Source organism: Nannobrachium achirus (assembly GCF_963921795.1).
Source record: "Nannobrachium achirus genome assembly, chromosome: 21".
NCBI lineage: Eukaryota > Metazoa > Chordata > Actinopteri > Myctophiformes > Myctophidae > Nannobrachium > Nannobrachium achirus.
Genome location: NC_137828.1, coordinates 17,632,995 through 17,655,494, shown reverse-complemented (window position 1 = coordinate 17,655,494; position 22,500 = coordinate 17,632,995). Strand labels below are relative to the sequence as shown.

The following is a 22,500-nucleotide window of genomic DNA, read 5'->3' as shown; positions in this document are numbered from 1 at the left end:
GATTTAGAAATAATAAAAAAAACAAGGCTTTACAAAAAATGTAATAAAATTAATAATAACTAAAACTGTATGTTTATAAGACTCAATTCGTGATTATTTTTGCCTTTGTCAAACAAATCTTCAAAGATAGTAAAAATAGTCGCTCTACAAGCTCACAACACTTCGTAAACGCTAAAATAAACGAAAAAGAAAAACTAAACCTAAAACCAAAACTTTTAGAAATAAACAAAAGCTAAACCAAGCTAGCAAAAGCGTTTATTTTTTTAAATCAAAACTAAACTGCAATTGAAAACACAAACAAAACATATAATTTAAAGTTCTAAACATTAATAGCCTAATTTAAAAAAATAAAACCTCCATATAGCTCATATATTTATAAACATTTATTTCACATTCATATATTAATAGGAAAATTCTACACAAAACATTCATATTGTACACACAGTTCATTTCAACTAGCATGAATAGGTAGTAAACCGGACTCTATAGTCTCGCGTAGCCAGATAACTATTCCATAGGGCCCAGGGGTCTTCAATATCTTTCTATGAAAATGTTTAATCTTAACACAATTTATACAATATATAGTGGGGGTTCCTGCTTCATCTCTCTCTCTCTCTCTCTCTCTCTCTCTCTCTCTCTCTCTCTCTCTCTCTCTCTCTCTCTCTCTCTCTCTCTCTCTCTCTATATATATATATATAGTATTCGGGAGGTGAATGTCATTCAGACATTGTGGAGTAGTTGTGTGGCTACGCGAGACCAATGCGGACAGCAACAGAGCTGCTAGACAGTGACCGGACACTTTTAAAACAGCGTAGTTTCCAGAAGTGAATTTCCCTCTATCTACTGTATACGTATGTATACTCCATAGACAATTCAGAAAATCCTGTAGGAGCCCAACCTTCTCCTCCCGGCTTCCCTCCCCTGAAAGCAGGAACGTGCAGAGAATGTTAGAGAGGCAGGGGCTGACATTTCTAAAAGGGCCTTTTAGTGGAAATATCGAAAATAGCAGACCTCGAAGCTCACAACGCGTTGTGAGCTTGGAGGTCGGCTATTTTCGGTGAATGATACCACACTTAACTAACCATAATCAAGTCAATACTGGAGATGTGGCCTACCAGCATGGATTTCTACACAGAGAGGGCAATTCTTTCAACATAAGATGCTGCATTCAAGTTCAGGAGAGTTTGGACAAGGCAATCCTCTTGAATGCTGCCTTCAGGTATGGCATGGAAAGGGGGGGCCTTTGCATTCCTTTCGCTATAGTAAAAACTGCATTCATGGTCTGGAGAGGGCACTTTTTACAGACGGGTAGAAGGGCAGGGGCTCAAGCCCCCTTTGATATCTATGTGTGCACGTGCCTGCCTGAAAGTTTTTGTATCGACGCTCGACACCGGATGCACCACAGTGGATTTGAACCCACAACCTCTGTGGTGTTTGGCAGCTACTTTATCACTGCGAGTGCTATACATTAGCTTGTTATTAAGACATTTTAGCTGATAATACTATTCTCCATGGAGAAAATGAGAGGGATTTATTTTTTTCTTTTTTTTTTTTAGATTTGTTTTTGGACTTTAAAAGTTACTTTAAGTATAAATCCATGAATGTCTCTTTGTCTATCTGTGCTGGTTATTATGTTGTTAAATTACATTAAAATAACTACAAATGCAAAATGGTCACTTTAACAAGGTATTATAATTATATTCTCCACACTTTATTCTCCCCATCTTGACAAAATGGTATATTCCCAGGTTCTGCGGGTCGGCTGCACAGGTGCAATTCATTATTGTTAATTGTGGCACGTTTACTAACATGCCAAGTTTAGCTGCACTTGAACAACTGTTCCAGGCTGCCATATCCAGCCCAAGAAACCGTAGAAACAGGCGAAAAAAATAGAATAATATTTCTTAAAATAAATGTATCATAACTGTTGCTAAGGTATGGCAACGTGACTGGTGTCTTGCACGCGCGCGAAGGCGCGCCACTGCCAGCAGGCGCCCCGAGAAAATGAAAGGGATTTCACTTGCGGAAACTACAGTATAGCTACATTATTCATAGCACAGTGACAGTGAGCAGACAGCAACACAGCATTCACACCAAAGTAACAGAGTAACTATTCACATCACAGTAACAATATAACTATATTCATATCACAGTAAAAAAAAAAACAACACTTTGGCTCATTTGTTGTCAAGTGAACGACACATTAAAGCTCTATTGTACCCTCAGTGTATAGGCTAATAACGTATTGCCAAGCAATAATAATATTACAGTAATCTTACCACTTTACCTAGTAACTAAAGCCCCATTTCCACTGTAGGGCCGACCCAGAACTAGTACCAGAACTTTCCAGAACCAAGAACTTTCAAGAACCTGTGAAGTTCCTGGACCAAGTTCTGCTTACGTTTCCATATAACCAGAACTAACCGGGAAGGTCCCAAAAAAGAGCAGCAGTGCTGCTGGCCCCGCCCATAGGTTCCCAGAACTAAAGTTTAGTTCTACATCAGCAGCAGGACCGAAAAAAGGGCCGTACGCAATGGAAACAAAACCAGAACCAAAGAAATAGGTTCAGGTTCCTGAAAGTTATGGTTCCACCTTGCAGTGGAAAGGGGGCTTAAGTTAAGTAATATTATTACGTTGTTTTTGTGTGGAGTAAGAAGTAACTTCTACATCCTGAGCACCAACAGTGGGCCCCCGGCCCACAGGTTGAGAACCACTGCCATACACAAATCCACCTTCATGCATCTATCAGATTATACAAAAATAATATCAATAATAACACTGGTTCTCAACACCCACTCCGAGTACCACCAGGAGTCCAAATGGACCCTTATAGTGGCTGTAACTCTGAGAGTGTTTAAATGGAATCTGCAGCTGCATGCTCCAAATTAGTCCATGTCGGTGGGTGGATTACTACAAAATGAAGTCACTGGGTAGAGGTCATAGGCGTTGTTCAGGTGGTCACCTCCCCCCACCTAGCTGTTTTTACTCTCCATCCGCCCACCAATCCAAACTAGAGATACTGTTCCTACGAAACAGTGTGGGCTCGCTCGTGACTATATTCTGCAGCGTGCTAACTGTCATGTGAAGCTCAACCAATACTCCAGCTAACACCACTCCCAGATTTTCCACACCTCAATTGCGCCTCAATGGCTAAGGGCCCTGCCTTTGTACTGTCTGTGACGGTACTCACGCGGCGGAACTCTATAAATAATGAAGATACCATAGTGTTCTCGCCTTTCAGGAGAGCCCACAACTATTATCTCTTGTGTTTCGTTCAGGTGGGCGTGGTTTTGAGGTTAGGTGCGGGGCTTAGTTTCTGTTGGGGCGAAACACCAAAGAAACAGGGAGTCCCGTTCGTAACCAGAGAAATGTCAAAATGGAACCACATGGACTCTTAGGGGTCATTTTTTAGACTACAGACCTGTAAGGGTCCATTTGGTTCCACTTGTACACTCTCACAGACAGTAACAGGCCTGTAAGGGCCCATTTGGACCCCCGGTGGTCCCCGGACCGGACACTGAGAGCCCATGCGTAAAAAATAACACACAGTAGCAGTGGCGCCATCTGTTGGTCTGAAGATTCCAGTTCAGTATTTTGACCGTCAACATCACAAATAAAAAACAACATTAAGCATTCAATTCAAATAAAACGATGGTGTGAAACAACACAATGTTACAAAAATATCGAAAATAAAATGAGAAAAAAATAGATGTTCTGTTATATTACAGTCAAACTTTCAGTTAAAAATTTGACTTTTTCACACGTTTGGTCGTATTTTTCTACCCGAAAAACGAACATAAAAGTTAAGCAAAGTCTGGCATCGCGATAGTCAGCTAGCATACAGCTTGACCATGTAAACGTTAGCTCGCCGAAAGGTTGACGTCTCAACATTTCAGCTAGCACACAGGTTGACCATGTGGACATTTAATGCCATGTGAACCATTAGCTATAATGTCAGTTAGCTAACGCTGTTGACCATGTGAACATTAGCTATCTTAGTTAGTTAACGCTGCAGACCATCATGTGAACATTAGCTATCGCTAGTTAGCTAACGCTGTTGACCATGTGAACATTAGCTATAGTTAGTTAGCAAACACTGTCGACCGTGTGAGCATTAGCTGTCGTTAGGTAGCTAACGATGTTGACCGTGTGAACATTTGCTTGCATACTGGTTGACTGTGTGAACTTAATTTAGCGTGAAGGTTGACATGTGAACGATAGCTAACATCAGCTAGCATGCAGGGTAACATTAGCTAACATTATTTAGCTGTACAGGGTAACGTTAGCTAACATAATCTAGTGTACAGGGTAACATTAGCTAACATTATTTAGCGTACGGGTGCGCGCAGCTCAGCGTTCATTCCCAGGTACTCCAGGTTCTCGGCTGCAGGGAGGAACAGACTGCTGCGAGTGGGCGTGGCCAAACCAGCGGTGGGAGTGGCTAACAATAAGTTGGGCGGGATCATGTGGCGCGGCGGCAGGAAGTCCTCGTGGTAGTCTGGGTTGTCCAGGATCTCGCAGTACGCCGGCGGCAGCGAGCTGCGAGCGGTGTTCAGGTATTCAGGTCCCTCGGAAACGCAGGCCGGAAGTTTTGGTTCCTCCTCGTAGGCCTGTAACAATCATGAAATGACGACGATGAATTGTAATACAAATAATTGAATAAAAAATAGCATTTCTGTTTGGCTTTGTAAACAAAAAATGGCAGCTATGACAAATAACTTGAACATGAAAGGAAATTACTCACATTGACCACTACCAATAATCAAAATATACCAAAATATACAATATATATATATATATATATACACACACACACACACACACACACACACACACACACACACACACACACACACACACACACACACAGTGATTATCTAAAAATATGTAATAATTGCCCTTACACAGTGATATGTGTATTTATTTTGTATTTAGTATATTTAGTATATAGTTATATACTATAATCCCATGTAGTAATACTGGATGTAGTTACAGGCCTCTACCTCCAGGGGGTCAGTGGCTCCCCAGCCCAGGTCCAGATCCTCGTAGTTGGGGTTCACAACCTCTGAGAGCCTGCTGCTCTGGCCGGGTCCACCCATACCCTGGCTGGGTCCACCCATACTCTGGTTCATGTACTCTGGAGGAGACAGAGAGGTGTAATTTGGAATCGCACATGAGCCGCTGGAATCGCACATGAGCCGCTCGTTTTCACCACAGCTACTCTCAAGCGTGCCGATGCTGGTTAGCTACTCACCAGCATCGGCAGGTTAGCTACTCACCAGCATCGGCAGGTTAGCTACTCACCAGCATCGGCAGGTTAGCTACTAACCAGCGTGAGTTTCACTGAGGTTAGGTGTAGGTGGTCCTACCTCCGCGCGGTCAGAGCGAACAAAAAGTTAGGCTCCCTAGCCCCGTTTCAGCCAATCAGAACCTTCCGTGGGCGGGGTTTGCCCAGAACTCATGTGCGTTTCCGAGAGTGTCCAGTGTCACTTTTTATTTAAACTAAGATAAGAGATGAGGTCAGACCTTTAATGAAATTCAGTCCCTAAAGGCAGCACAGCAGCTTAAAGCAACACTTTCTATCATTCACTCAACCCATGAAGCCTTGAATTCATGCACATTATTATGTTTGTGTGAATTCCTGAGACAATAATTCTATATTTGTGATATTTGTGATATTTGTGATATTTGTGATATTTGTGATATTTGTGGCGTCCGCTGCGGTAGGAGACCGATGCAAAATTATATAGATGCTTGCTTTATTTCCACATAACTTAAGACAAGTGCAATGTGCATTCAGCATGGGGTCCCATCGGGAAGTTCTTCTCGCACACTCAGAGCCAAGGAACGCATTAAAAAGCCTTTATTTGACAACTAGGGCTATTACATATTAAAACAATAAAAAGCCAATAAAGCCGACCGGTTTCGACACAAAGAGTGTCTTCTTCAGGGCGTGGCTATAGGGGGATGGCACCGTAGGTGCATGTCCTCTTATACCTCCTTGTGGCCAAGGGAACCAATCATGACAGGTACATATACATCTCATCAGGATCAGTGTAAGCAATCTAACTCATATACATAGTAAGTATTGTGTATTTACATTCATATCGCCCACCTATACCAACAAATAGACATATATGACAAATTTCATAACTCATACTTTCAATATGTAAAAAACCAAATAAATCACCTTTACAGAAATGGTTTAAAATCAATTTCTTCATTTAGACCAGGGTATACCATGGCGTCAAAAGTAAATATCCAGTATGTTTCTCTCTGCAGTAACCTCTGTAATCTGTTGCCAGTGCCACCCCTTCAACTTGTTCAATACCCTCTCCTCTTTGAGGAGGCTGTCATTTCCATTGTGGACACTATGGAAATTACGTGCCATAGGGTAATCTTCGTTATTTGTTCTAATGGCATATTTATGTTCAGCCACTCTGTCTTTTAACCTCCTCTTAGTCCGCTCTATATAGAAACAGCCACATGGGCATGTAAGGCGGTACACTATGTAGGTGGAATTGCAATTAATAAACTGTTTGTACTTGAAGGTCTCCCTAGTTTTGATGTCTTTAAACTCCTTTTGTTGTACCAACATTAAAGCAGTGTCTACAATTAGTTTGTAAACATTTATATGTGCCTATTGGTCTATTAAGCCAATGGCCCTCTCTCTTGGCTGGTAAATAACTCTGAGAGAGTTTGTCCTTTAAAGAAGGAGCTTTTTTCAAACAAAAAGTAGGGGGAAGTTGAAATGTTTTATTTAGAGAGGGGTCACTTTTGAGAATATCCCAATTAGATCGAATGATCTGTTTGATTTGTGAGGACTGTTTGCTGTAAGACAAAGAGAAGAATACACCTGTTGTCTCTTTTTTCCTTTTGTTAGAAGGTTGTAAGAGTTGTTGCCGTTCTAGGGAGCTCGCTTTATTTCGAGCTGCGGTAATAGTAGTTTTATTATAGGATCTATTTAGGAAGCGTTTACTCATTTGTTGAGATTGCAATTCAAAATCAGAGTCCTGGTCACAAATTCGTTTTACCCTTTGAAATTGTCCATAAGGGATGTTGTTCTTTTGGTGGTACGGATGAAAGGACCCATAATGTAACACTGAATTGCGATCTGTAGGTTTTCTAAATAGAGTAGTGTGTAATTTACCATCCTCACTTCTGTAGATTGTGAGGTCTAGAAAGTTAATGTTCTCTCTAGAGTACTCTAATGTTAATTTAATATTTCTGTTTGTGTTATTAAGATACTTATGAAACTCTAACAGATCAGCTTGGTTACCTCTGAATAATAGGAAAATGTCATCGATGAATCGACAATACATTTTAATATTCTCTTTGAAGGGATTTTTAACACCATCAAAAACAGATTCTGTTTCCCACAATCCTAAATATAAACAGGCATATTCAGGTGCAAAAGAAGCACCCATACTGGTACCTTTACATTGTTTGAACTTCCTATTCTGGAACAGAAACACATTATTGTTCAACACCCAGTCGGTGAGTTCCACAATGAAATCTGTAGGGGGCGTTAGCCCTTCTCTATCTGACAAATAATGACTCACTGCTCTAAGGCCATCTAAGTGGTCAATATTCGTATAAAGCGACTCTACATCCATAGTTACCAAGAAATCCCAAACAGTGTCCTCTTCTATACCAGTAAGACTCCCTAATCGGGAGATAAGCGACCGTTGGTCGCTTATCTCCACAAATATCACAACCTCCACCTCTCACGTCATACGGGTAGCCATAGTTACACCTGGAATGTTGAATCTCCATATATGGAGATAACCTACGCATCACACAAAGTCTGACCTCACCAGCCCATACTTGGGCATGGACGACTTATATCTCCATATACGGAGATGGCCATATATGGAGATACGATGACATCACAGAGTCCACAGCTGATGATGTGGCGTGATGTCATACAATACACAAACAAGCCCTATATAAAGGGGCAATTCTCACCAGGGAAGAGAGCATTGCCTGGAATGTTGAATCTCCATATATGGAGATAACCTACGCATCACACAAAGTCTGACCTCACCAGCCCATACTTGGGCATGGACGACTTATATCTCCATATACGGAGATGGCCATATATGGAGATACGATGACATCACAGAGTCCACAGCTGATGATGTGGCGTGATGTCATACAATAAACAAACAAGCCCTATATACTGATGCGATACGATGACATCACAGAGTCCACAGCTGATGATGTGGCGTGATGTCATACAATAAACAAACAAGCCCTATATACTGATGCGGAGATATGAGCAGGGCAAAGGTGTGACGTGTGACGTGTGACCGACCGACCGACCGACCGACCGACCGACGGACGGCCGGTGGAGGTTTTGATACTAAACTGCTCCCTAACGGTCGCAATTACTCAATTTGTTCAGGACATCGGTAGTGTCGCGAACATAAGAAGGCAATTTGTGGACATATGGTTTTAGAAAATAATCAATAAACTGTGATGCGGGCTCTGTGAGCGTCCCATTGGCGGCCACAATTGGTCTGCCTGGGGGGTTGTCTTTAGGTTCCTTGTGCACTTTCGGCAACATATGAAATGTTGCCACTCGAGGATGTTCACATGACAAGAATCCATGTTCACTGGTGGTGATCCATTCATTGTCTTTAGCTCGGTCCAGTAGAATAGTGAGCTCCTCCTGCATATGAAGAAGAGGATTACTAGTATGGAGTTCAGTGTAATACTCTGTGTTTTCTAATTGACGATGAGCCTCCTTAACATATTTGTCATAATCCCACACGACAACTGCCCCTCCTTTATCTGCTCTTTTAATCACAATGTCTTTATTGTGTTGCAGTTCATTTAGAGCTGTGCGTTCGGAATGGGTTAGGTTGTCTCTCTGCGGGGTGGGTGGCTGTTTATCAAACAATTGTTTGACATCATAATCAACTTTCTTAGTGAAAGCCACCAGACTGGGATTATTACTTAAGGGAAGAAAATGGGATTTCGGTTTAAATCTTCTCTCTGAAGTGTAGGTGTGTGACTGTGGGGTATTGTCACCAGTTTGTCTCTGAGCATACCAGACTTTAAGGTGCAAGTTTCTATAAAATGTAAACAATTCGACTTTAGTGTCAAAATGTTTGGCGTTATACGTCGGGGCAAATGATAAGCCTTTTGATAGTACCTTAATCTGGTTGCTGTTGAGTTCCATAGGGGACAGGTTTATCACCGCGCTCTGTGCGTCTTGGTCCGTAGTCCCGTTCTCCCTCCGCGTGTCGGTCTGCCCTGCAGCGGGTTTCTTCTTTCGTCCCCTGCGCGTTTTGCGCCGGGTGGAGACTGTGTTGCTTGCAGGGTGGGCCATTCCTCTTCTAAAAAAGAAGCCCTCGGGGGTTGAGATGGTGACGCTGCGGACTGGTGTGTCTCATCCTCGCTGCCCGTCAGGTTGAAAGACATCCGTCTGTCCCTGGGTTGACTTTGGGAGCGCTGACGAGAGGCTGAACGCCCGCGTCTGGGCTTCTTCCCCCAGAAGTACACCTCGTCACATTTATAGGCTCTCTGGTCTCTGATGAACTTGTCCATTTTGATTTGTTTAATCGTAGTCTCCAGTTTCTTCAGATCAGTGTTGAGTTTCTCTTCAAATGCAGGTTGTTGCGAGGCGCTTGTTTGCACCAGTTGCGCTCTGATCTCATGGAGCTGTTCTTTTATGATAGCTCTCTGCGCTTTGGCTTCCTCAATGAGTAGCAAGATGAGGTCTAGTGAGCATTTATTTAAGATCGATTCCCATTTCTTCTTAAACGCTGGATCATCACTCCCAAATGAGGGGAATTTATCAATTCGCAGTCCTTTGGGAATTATACCTTGTCGCCAGTAGTCAGATAACGAGACTATTTGCCAGTGCAACTTCAGGTCTCTTTCCATGTGTTTTCTCAAATCGTGGTAGAATTGATTCACATCTGAATTAGGTGAAGTGGTAGTCGTGCCGTCGCATAGCGATTCCGACACTATAATATCGTTTCCTTGCTCACTGGAGTAGGAGAATGCGTCTGAATGCATGTTTCTTTAATTGTCTCTTGACGCCTAGTCGGCGGAGCTACTCGGTTAAGAACTAAAGAGTTCAATAGAACAATGAAACAAGGTGAGCCGAGTGCTTCAGAGTTTAGCATGTGTAGTATCTCCAGTCTCGTCGTGTTTGAGGTGCTAGAAGTTAATATAGGATCAAATCAGCATGGGGTCCCATCGGGAAGTTCTTCTCGCACACTCAGAGCCAAGGAACGCATTAAAAAGCCTTTATTTGACAACTAGGGCTATTACATATTAAAACAATAAAAAGCCAATAAAGCCGACCGGTTTCGACACAAAGAGTGTCTTCTTCAGGGCGTGGCTATAGGGGGATGGCACCGTAGGTGCATGTCCTCTTATACCTCCTTGTGGCCAAGGGAACCAATCATAACAGGTACATATACATCTCATCAGGATCAGTGTAAGCAATCTAACTCATATACATAGTAAGTATTGTGTATTTACATTCATATCGCCCACCTATACCAACAATATAGACATATATGACAAATTTCATAACTCATACTTTCAATATGTAAAAAACCAAATAAATCACCTTTACAGAAATGGTTTAAAATCAATTTCTTCATTTAGACCAGGGTATACCATGGCGTCAAAAGTAAATATCCAGTATGTTTCTCTCTGCAGTAACCTCTGTAATCTGTTGCCACCCCTTGGTGTTTGTTCAACTTGTTCAATACCCTCTACTTTGAGGAGGCTGTCATTTCCATTGTGGACACTATGGAAATGACGTGCCATAGGGTAATCTTCGTTATTTGTTCTAATGGCATATTTATGTTCAGCCACTCTGTCTTTTAACCTCCTCTTAGTCCGCCCTATATAGAAACAGCCACATGGGCATGTAAGGCGGTACACTATGTAGGTGGAATTGCAATTAATAAACTGTTTGTACTTGAAGGTCTCCCTAGTTTTTATGTCTTTAAACTCCTTTTGTTGTACAACATTAAAGCAATGTCTACAAAAGCAATGTGCATTATTTTATGGCTTGGAATTCCATTTATATTCTGTCAATGACTAATGACTAATTTGCTACATTTTCTCTCTTTTTAATAATTCTGTGCATTTAGCATATTCTACACAAACACTAAAACAAACTAACGTAAATGTTTCTGCTACCGGTATTTGTCTGTTGTTGTCTATCTCTCTGCCTGCTATCAAGTGGGATAACGTTAAAGATAGTTGAGCACATCTCTCTTGCTTCACAATGTTATTTATGACTTGGCCCACATTCAACACAAATAGCTTTTTACTCAAAATAAACTTGTGAACTTAGATAGTTAAAGGGATAAGAAACCCTGCCTCTTTATTTGTTTTATGGGATTTCAGAACATGAAAATAAATCTGAAATGTAGGCGTGGTTATCTGCTGTTGTGGGGGGAGGGGGCGGAGTAATGCGTGCACATCATTGTGTTAGAACTATCAGAGAGACAGAGCGAAGCTGTCGCAGTGGGGCACTTGTTGCTGTTTCCATTTCGGAAACAAATTTTAAAACCAGCCATTGGAGGTGTAAAAAGTATAAAGATTCGGCAACTCCATGTTCTATAACCAGTTAAAATGGGCAAGTATTTTACAAACAAGCTGTCTGAGCTTTTATCCATGGACAAACTTTCTCCAGCTCTGGACTGTTTACCACGGAACCGAAGAAGGGACGCTAGGCTAGCGCTGATAGCTATTTTCTGTGTAGTGTGTGTGTGTGTGTGTGTGTGTGTGTGTGTGTGTGTGTGTGTGTGTGTGTGTGTGTGTGTGTGTCATGACAGTGCGCGCACACACACAACGTCCACACACGAAAAATAGCAGATCTACTTTTCGCGACGCGTTGTGAGCTTGTATATCGGCTATGTAGCTATGTAGCCGAGCTAAATAGCCGTAGAGCCGAAACCAACGTGTTTACATGAGAAGCTGCTGCTGCTACGGCTATTAGCTCGGCTACGTAGCTGATATACAAGCTTTGTGAGCTTGTAGATCTGCTATTTTTTGTGTGTGGACGTTGTGTGTGTGTGCGAGCACTGTCACGACGCACGCACACACACACACACACACACACACACACACACACACACACACACACACACACACACACACACACACACACACACACACACACACACACACTACACAGAAAATAGCTATCGGCGATAGCTTAGCGTCCCTTCTTCTTCGGTTCCGTGGTAAACAGTCCAGAGCTGGAGAAAGTTTGTCCATGGATAAAAGCTCAGACAGCTTATTTGTAAAATACTTGCACATTTTAACTGGTTATAGAACATGGAGTTGCCGAATCTTTATACTTTTGTTTTTACACCTCCAATGGCTGGTTTTAAAATGTGTTTCCGAAATACAAACAGCAACAAGTGCCCCACTGCTACAGCTCTACAGTCTATGCTCTGAACAACACAACGAGACGCCACAACGAGGGCAGAATGAAACCACGCCCCCCCTTGATACAACTCTATATTAAACAAACGTTAATAATAATTAGATATGCCTACGTCACATTGCATAATAGAACAGTGTGAGCTAATATTTAATGAGTGGCGCGAAATATTTCTTTTCGACCTAGAAACTGGAAGTACACAGAAATAGCTACAGAGACAGCAGAAAGCTCTGAATCCCCAAGCCTATGGGCAAATTGAACCATATCACTGCTCCCTATCACAAGTGACTCATTGATATAATATATGTTTAAAGAAAAAGTGATTTTCTGTTTCATGGCCCTTTAAGGCTAAGGAAAATAAAATAAAATCAATCTACTTAAAATAGATTACCCGGACTGTTTAGCTACCAAAGGGCTAATGATGCAGTTATTACGTTGAGCTACAGTATACATCTCTCTTTCATTTGATATGCATATTAGGCCTACTATGCTAAGTAGTCGGGCAGAGCCACTGGTTAAAATAAAAAAGGCCGCTTTCAAGATGTTTTGGCCATTATCTCTGGAACGCAAGGTCCAATCTGCTCAGTTTAAAGTTGGATGCGTGACTTTGAGGACATTAAGCTGGTGGGCCAGTCAAAATTGTGCAGCGGGCCGTAGTTTGAGTATCAATGCCATATATGGTCTGAATTGATATAGTGCCTTTATCCAGAACACTGCACGCACACACGCACGCACACACACACACCAATACACGCACACCAACACACACACACACACACACACACACACACACACACACACACACACACACACACACACACACACACACACACACACACACACACACACACACACACACACAGACACGCGTACCAGGTCCGGGGTAGAAGTTGTCTCTCTCCTGGCTGTAGGGGTTCGTAGGGTCTGTGATGTAACGAAGAAGTACACTGTTCCCCCTCACTGGGTGACCGACATGACCATTCTATATGGAGAGAGAGAGAGAGAGAGAGAGAGAGAGAGAGAGAGAGAGAGAGAGCGAGCGAGAGAGAGAGAGATCTTGGATCTAAGTATTGTACTTTTACTACACTACATTTATTAAAAAACTTTAGTTACTAGTTACTTGTAGATTTTGATCATTATTACAAAACCTACATTAACAACTTCTGTATGCATTCTGCGTAATGAGTACTTTCAACTTTTGTACTTTTACTTGATACCAATAGGCCTGCTTTTGTACTTTTACTCAAGTAAACTTTGAATTCAGGACTTATTTCTACATTGCGGTATTGATACTTTTACTTAAAGCTGTTATGACTCGCACAAAAATATATATATATCAGGCTATATGTTTGGCTAATATTGTTGATGACGTCACAGTGCGCCTCTACTGCACTGCACTGTATGTACTGCACTGTCGGTCCGTCTCCCCTTGAAAACCAGGAAGTAACCTTATGTGAAAATGTCTTTTATGACTAAATCTGTGCATATAAAAATGATATTACCTCTCAGATATCTTAGTTTTAGCAACATTGTTCATGTCAAGTAGTTAGTTTGGCTTATTTGTTGAAATGGTAAAAATCGCTATGGTGGTGGGTGGTCCGCTGCTGGGCGGTTGATGGCTGGATTCCAGCCGGGGAGGAGGGAGCTAAAGATACATATATGGTGGTGGCGCTCGGTGACCATGACAAATGCAGCGTTGTGCGGTGCTCTCATACCGATGTTGATAATTATAATGAATAAGTTTCAACAAACTAGTTCACGTGAACAATATCGATGTGCAGTTGTTGAGGCCACTTCCTCAATTTCCTGGTCAGTGCGAGCCGAGTCAGCCGGGAGGTGCTGCTGCCTCGCTCTGCTCTCTGACTGTTTCAGAGCGTTTACAGAGACCACGTGACCTACTGTATCATAATGTAAAATATTGCGGCGCGACATGACACCTTTAAGTAAGGAATGTGAGTTCTTGTGTGCGTGCGTGCGTGTGTGCGCGCGTGTGTGCGTGTGTGTGTGTGTGTGTGTGTGTGTGTGTGTATACCGTAGCGGTAGCTTTAGAAGGTGAGAGGTATTCATCATGGTCATCATCATCTTCCTCCTCCAGGTCCTCAGGAAGAGAGGAAAACATCCTACTGTCTGTAGGAGAATACACACTCCTACACTCATCTCCCTGCACACACACACACACACACACACACACACACACACACACACACACACACACACACACACACACACACACACACACACACACACACACACACACACACACACACACACACACACACACACAACGTAAACAAACCAACATACATTATAAGTGTATACAGGGTATCCGCACATTTCTAAACTTACAATGTAATGACTTTTTCAAGAGCGTTTTAATACGGAAATGACTAAATAGTCAACTATTACGTGAGAAAGAGGCAAACGCTGTGAGCTTGTAGCTTGTAGATCGGCTATTTCCGGTAGCAGACTGAGACAAACGAGAAGTAGTCTCGCGTAGCCAGAGAACTATTCCACAATGTCTGAATGCTATATAGAGTCTGGAACTACACCTCCTGAACGGTGAGTAATGGAAGCTGACATTTCCGTTCAAGAAAATATATTTTAAAATGTAATTTCTGCAAAGCAGCAAGCTAAACATGCTTATATGATTTGTATTTATATTAGGATAAATGTGTGCAATGTTAAAAACAAAACGGAAGTGGGGAGGAGGCTTCACTTCCGCTTTAACCGGGCACTCATCATAAGAACCTTCGGCCCCCAGTATGTACAGTACTGTATGACAGGAGCGTTTGCAAATCACGGGACTCAACAGTCTGGCCACGCGAGCAGGGGTGTCGCACCATATTCTGTGCCCTAGGTACAAGGATTCACTGCAGGCCCCCCATTAATGTTCTTCATAGGGGGAGGGGTTTAACCCATTTAGACTGCTTTAACTATTGAAAAATAGCAGATATACAAGCTCGCTGCAAGCTTGTAGATCTGCTATTTTTGAATTGTTTTCAAAATTCTTTGAAAAAATACGTCTTTGAATATTTCAAATCCTTCTAAGGTTTTTTTTTTTTTTTTTTAACTATGTTTTTATGTCAATGGTGGCATGCTAAAGCTTTTTCATGTGAAGGACCCCCAAAATTATATGTATTTGGCCACGGACCCCCATCTCAAAGTTCCAGAGACCCCCCAGAAGCAAAATTTTAGTTACAAATGTTCGCCTAAAATACATAATTCAAAGATTTGCACACATGTTCACGACTTTTCCAAAAATAGCTCGCTTGTAGATCTGCTATTTTTCAATAGCTAAAGTATAAAATCATTAAGGCCCCTCCACCTTGGGCCCTGGTAACTCAGTCCCACTTTTCCCTCCCTTGTGACGCCAGAAGTGAATTAGTGAGAGACAGTCAGACAGACAGACAGACAGACAGACAGACAGACAGACAGACAGACAGACAGACAGACAGCTCACCGGTATCACCAGGTATCTTGAAGGGTCTCTGGCCATCTTAGAGAACTCCGCGATGAGTTCTCTGAACCTGGGACGACTGGACGCATCGATCATCCAACCTGACACACACACACACACACACACACACACACACACACACACACACACACACACACACACACACACACACACACACACACACACACACACACGCATAGTGTATATGTATTAAGGCTGGGCGATATTAGGACAACCTTTGATATTCGATAACGTTGTTGAATATCTCGATATCGATATTACTCATGATATTAGTAAAAACAATTGCATTATATAGTTTTATATGTTTTTCTGCTTTAGGTCCACTGCCAGCCTAACCCAGATAATGAATAGCATATCCATGCATGCACACTGCACAGTACACATAGAAGGGTTTAGGTAGGTTTTATAACCACACCTGGTTACAGATGGACTGCTTTTTTGCATGTGCTACATGCATACATAGTGTGTCTGTTAATTAATTTGACACATACACCAATACCTCATTTCAAGCAGTCCTCGTCAATATGTATACCTTGCATGTTGGTACCTCGATATTGATACATTTTCAATATTTTGCCCAGCCTTAATATATTGTCACTGTCTGGCCAAAACCTCTTAACTCAATTTTTTAGGTGTTAGATTTTTAGGCATAAATCAGGGCTATTGAACACCCTTTACATCTGAGTGTTGGTTAAAATAATATTGAACCAATGGAAAGTAGTAAAAAGTGCTTGGGACAAAACCTAAAAAGTCTTGTATCTCCCTTGTACCATAGGGATATCCCTTTGGAGTAATGGTTAAGATATTGGACTTTCACGCGGGAGACCCGAGTTCGAAGCCGGGTGGGGAGGTTCGGATCACCTCTGTTACAATGGTGCCGTGACCCGGATCGGGCTTCCCTGTAGGAGGAGGTCTAAAGGGGGGTGAGTGTGGCGGAGAGAGTCGCAGCCCTAGCCTTGAAACCTAAAAAGTCGTGTATCCCCCTTGGACCATAGGGATATCCCTTTGGAGCGATGGTTAAGATATTGGACTTTCACGCGGGAGGCCCGGGTTCGAAGTCCGGGTGGGGAGGTCTGATTCACCTCTGTTACATATGTACATACATTTGACCAGTATCATATACACATCTATGGTTGGGTGTATATACAGTATGGCCCTCATTTATCAATGGAGTGTAAAAAATGGTCTATTTTTTTCACCAAATTTTGCGTAGGGCAACGTGTGCACGGCATTTATCAATGCTTCCTAAACAGACACACCTGGCGTACATTTGATCCCAGCGTTGATAAATGCGCAGGCTGAAATTTAAATAACACGCCCTTAATTATTCTCGAAACGCCCCGATTTTACGACCAGAACAACCCGAATACGACCTAACAACGAAAGGAAAGCCAATAGAAGAGAGTTTACTCCTTATAACTCTATGGTTTACTCCCATGTCCGCGTCCCACACAGACCACGCACACATGCACGCACGCACGCACACACCTACACACGCAACTAGGCTACTTGGAACAGCAGCATTTTGGTTTACACAGCAGTCTTTGACAGTGGAAACGTGGGATTAACCAACGGTACAATCTTTGACAAGGAGGCTATAGCACTGCAGCCGACATGAATGACACAAGTCACTGCCATGAATACTTTTGGATATATTAATTTAAACGATAGCCTACCCGTGCCGTGCGTGCACAGACAGAGCGCGTTCATTTGGTTACAAGCAATCATAATTCCCCATGGCCATGATCTCACGGCTCGCCACGTCGGGTTTCATCACCAGCATAGTGTACAGTAGCTACTGTATAAATTGAGAGACCCCACGGTTACGTTTTGGATATTAATTTAACCCAATTTCGGCGACGAGCGCAATGCGCGTTTGAGTGCTTACTAGCGATCATGTACCGTTCCTGCGCGGGCTGGTCTTCTCCCCGGTGGGTTTATTTTATCCATATTTAAAAGGACTCACGACTCACAGCGGCGCTGCGCTGGTCCCCAAAATGCTCTCGCATGGCATTCGTATATGTGCTTGTTCTGAGCCAGATCTCCAATCTTAAGATTTAGACTGTTAAAGCAATTAACAGTAGATTTCTTCCATATTCAATTAAATTAAATTGCTTAATGCTTGTCATTGTAACTTGGAAATAAAATCGGCGTGAATGTCCATGATGTAGCCGGCTATAGGCTACAGTATATGCTTTTATAAAATGTTATATTTTCACAGGATTATTTATTATTGTGTTGGATATACATTTTCGAGTGGATACATGTGTCCATTGCCTGTCAGATAATTAGACAATGCTGCTCCGCACGTCTAAAATGGAACAAAGTGGTGTAGGATGATTCCTACACCACCTCAGGACTTGACGTGAGATTTGATCCTACCCTAGACCAAAGTCAAAGTCAAGTTGAAATGATAAATGCCGAGACTTGCCTAAATTTCGGTGTACACCCAAATTTTGATCTGCACCACGTTGAAAATGAGGGCCTAAGTATTTATATATGTACATACAGTATCATACCGGTATACACATCTAGGGTTAGGTGTATATGTCTATATATGGACATACATTTAACCAGTATCATATAAACATCTATGGTTGGGTGTATATGTCTATATATGGACATACATTTGACCAGTATCATATACACATCTATGGTTAGGTGTATATGTCTATATATGGACATACATTTGACCAGTATATACACATATATGGTTACATTTGACCAGTATCATATACACATCTATGGTTAGGTGTATATATGTTTATACATGGACATACATTTAACCAGTATCATTTACACATCTATGGTTGGGTGTATATGTCTATATATGGACATACATTTGACCAGTATACACATCTATGGTTATGTGTATATGTCTATATATGGACATACATTTAACCAGTATCATTTACACATCTATGGTTATGTGTATATATGTCTATATATGGACATACATTTGACCAGTATCATATACACATTGATGGTTATGTGTATACATGTCTATATATGGACATACATTTGACCAGTATCATATACACATCGATGGTTATGTGTATACATGTCTATATATGGACATACATTTGACCAGTATCATATACACATCGATGGTGCACACAGGAGGCTGGGGGAGGCGCTCTCCTCTCTCCAGGATGGAACAGATCTCATTGGCTGGGATCCCATCGTAGGGTTTGGAGCCCCACGTCATCAGCTCCCATACTGTCACTCCTGGAGAGAGAGAGACATAGAGTTATTACAGTATGACTACATGAGAGAGAGAGAGAGAGAGAGAGAGAGAGAGAGAGAGAGAGAGAGAGAGAGAGAGAGAGAGAGAGAGATACTACTAGGAAGGAAGAGTTTTAGCTGCAAAATATGTCAATTCCTGTCACAAGAAAAGGGACACATGTACTGTACTGTATATACCATGTTTTACATTACCGCACCATCTCCTTTGTTTATGTCATTTCATTGATTTATGTTGTTATGTTGTCTATAATTATGTCATAATTGTATTTGTGCTTTGGCAACATTTGTGACATTTCATGCCAATAAAGCCAATTGAATTGAATTGAATTGAATTGGATTGGGAGTGAGATAGGGAGACACATAGAGAGAGAGTATCTATTAGTAGTGTGTAACAGGTCCATTCAGTGTGTGTTGGGTGTGCGACAGTGCATGTGTAACTGGGTCCATTCAGTGTGTGTTGGGTGTGCGACAGTGTGTAGCTACCATAGCTCCACACATCGCTCTGGTGCGTGTAGGTCCAGTGCAGAATAGACTCCAGAGCCATCCACTTTATAGGAACCTGAGAGAGAGAGAGAGAGAGAGAGAGAGAGAGAGAGAGAGAGAGAGAGAGAGAGAGAGAGAGAGAGAGAGAGCTACACCAGTTAGATGACCGAGGTCTTGGCCGTCTGGCCAGTGATGTATATCGGACCAGTTACCCATATATGGAGACTCCTGGTACCCATATATGGTGATCCATGTACTGTATATGGATATATGCTGTGAGAGCCCAAACATGCTTACTCGGTTATTCGTTACGTGAAAGTCCTATGACGTCTATGACATCTGACATCATACATACAATCCCTTGTATGCCCAATTGCCCATATATGGAGATCCCTGTCTGTAGAACCAGCCACACAGATATGGGCTGTCTTGGCCATATGTGGATTATGTTATTGTGGTATGTGGCCGATGTGGGCTACTCCATATATGGGCATTCCCATATGCAGTCCTGTTAGATATGGGCTTAATATTGGTTATCATCAGGGATCTCCATATATGGCATGTTAGTGTGGTTCCCCTGACATCACAGTGAAGTCAGAGCATTGGTTCTACTCTTTCATGGAGTGGAACAATGTTTTGGTGCGTTGAGCCGTGGATAGGACACACAGACAGCAAGTTTGTCTCATGGTTGCACATGCACACACACACACACACACACACACACACACACACACACACACACACACACACACACACACACACACACACACACACACACACACACACACACACACACACAGTGCGTACCTTCCCTCCATCTGCATGGTACTCCTTCTCGTCGTGGTTCAGGAGTTTAGCCAGTCCAAAGTCGGTGATCTTCACGTGATGAGGCGATTTGACCAGAACGTTACGCGCTGCCAGGTCTCTGTGCACCAGGTGGCGCTGTTCCAGGTAGTTCATGCCCTGGAAACACATTATAAAGTGTAAATGGTAAGACGGAATTCAGTTCCTAGCGGATTCCTAGCAACTCGCATCAGTGCAACCACACTTGCAATTTCCCAGAATTGTACCTTTCTAAATTAGTTCCTTTTATTTATTTTTTGTATTTTTTTCTATATTGATTTTTATTTTAATTGTATGAAAGACAAAACAGTACAAACAGTACAAAATACAGGGTTCCCACGGTCATGAAATTCCTGGAAATATTTTGAAATTAGAAAAATATTTTTCCAGTACTGGAAAAGGTTTGGAATTGATCAAGGGTCCTGGAAGGTCCTGCATGGAAGAAATAGCTATGCATTGTCTTTGGTTAATGATTTTTGTAATACCTCTGAAATGACAAATTCAACATTGGCCAAATTGTCAAATATGGCACAAAACCGTGTTATACAAAATTCCTCTACTCTTAGTGCTCGTCAGGGTGCCGGGGTCCCCAGTTTAAATATGATTATTTCGGGGGTCACGGCCTGAAAAGGTTGAGAACCACTGGCATACACTACCTGTCTTTGGGCATTGCACATAGGAGTAAGTGACTGGTTATTGAGCTGAATTATTGTTATATAGTCCTGGAAATCAGGTTAAATATTCTGGAAAGGTTTTGGAAAAGTTTTGGAAATTAATTGGTAAAAATGTGTGGGAACCCTGATCACAAGACCTTAAAACATGTAGCTCGCTGGCTTCCTTCAAGACTGCCCTGAACACTAATTTTTCAGGAGGCCAGAGAAGGAGGTAGTTATCACTTCTCCCATAGAGAGGCCAGAAGTGAGCCCCCCCCTTACCTTGATGATGATGTTTGTATGTTTTTTTTAGTTTTTTGTTATTAAACCATGAGTTGAATACCTAGGATTTGCGACGTAAAAAAAGACCGTAAAAATACTTATTTGCGATGTTCCTTTTAGGCAGGGTGTTTAACTGTACTTGTACTGTACTACATTCTTTAATGTATTGACTATACTTGTTATGTTCTCCACTTTTGTCTAATAAAATACTCAATCAATCAATCAAAGACAAACACACACCAGACTATATTGCATATATCAAACAAGGGTAATTCACCTATCATGTACAAAGTTCAAAAGTTGGCCACCTGCTATATAAAAGTACAAACAATTGGACACATTCTAGAGCCGTTATAATCTAATCACACAGAAGTGAGATGTGGCTGTGATAGGACCCCAGATGTACTCGAATGCCGATAGACTGTAGGGCATTCGCCAAACATTCGAATATTCGAATATTCGAATATCAAAGTCACTATTCGACGTTGTTCACCGAAGTCGAATATTCGCTTTTTTTTTGTTATTTTTTTTTGTTTTCTGTTTAAAAAATATATAGCCTAGTTTATAAAGCTTGGCTAGATAGAAGGTCATGGGAATGAGTTGTCAATGCCCCTGGTGGATGAATTTGTTAATGCTCTATTCCAGGGGTTCTCAAACCTTTTTAAGCTGTGACCCCCAAAATAGACATATTTGAACTGGGGACCCCCACACTGACAAGCACCTGGAATTGTAGCTATTACATTTAATGTGACTCGGTTCCACAGATAAATATTGTGAGCATGTAGATCTGCTATTTTCATAATGTTCGCCTCTTGCTTACTTAATATTTGACAGTTAGGCCAGTTTGGCCAGTCCTGTCGAATATTCGACTATTCAAATACTTTGAGGTCGAATATTTAGAATGCCAAAAATCACTATTTGTGAATGCCCTAATAGACTGTCGTGCTTGTCGCAGTGCAGCCTCTCCAAATGTATTGTTGATATAAATTCAGTGAGCCATCTGTTGAAACAAGGTCTAGTAGGGGTTTTCCATTCAGATAAAATTATTATTTTGGCTACTAGTGTACCAAGCATGAATTCCTTTTCTA

The 22,500-nt window shown here is 41.8% G+C and overlaps 1 protein-coding gene across 1 annotated transcript in view; it reads right to left on the bottom strand.

Moving 5' to 3' along the window:
• Positions 1-242: 242 nt before the first annotated feature.
• LOC308307260 (melanoma receptor tyrosine-protein kinase-like) overlaps positions 243-22,500 on the bottom strand; it is a 73,396-nt gene continuing 51,138 nt past the window's right edge. The window contains exons 21-28 of the mRNA XM_080752438.1: positions 20,442-20,597; positions 19,635-19,710; positions 18,987-19,133; positions 15,888-15,985; positions 14,460-14,588; positions 13,301-13,409; positions 5,004-5,137; positions 243-4,610 (exon numbers count right to left, since the gene is read on the bottom strand). Coding sequence (XP_080608564.1) covers positions 4,329-4,610; positions 5,004-5,137; positions 13,301-13,409; positions 14,460-14,588; positions 15,888-15,985; positions 18,987-19,133; positions 19,635-19,710; positions 20,442-20,597 — 1,131 coding nt within the window. The 3' untranslated portion in view covers positions 243-4,328. The remainder of the gene's footprint in view (positions 4,611-5,003; positions 5,138-13,300; positions 13,410-14,459; positions 14,589-15,887; positions 15,986-18,986; positions 19,134-19,634; positions 19,711-20,441; positions 20,598-22,500) is intronic.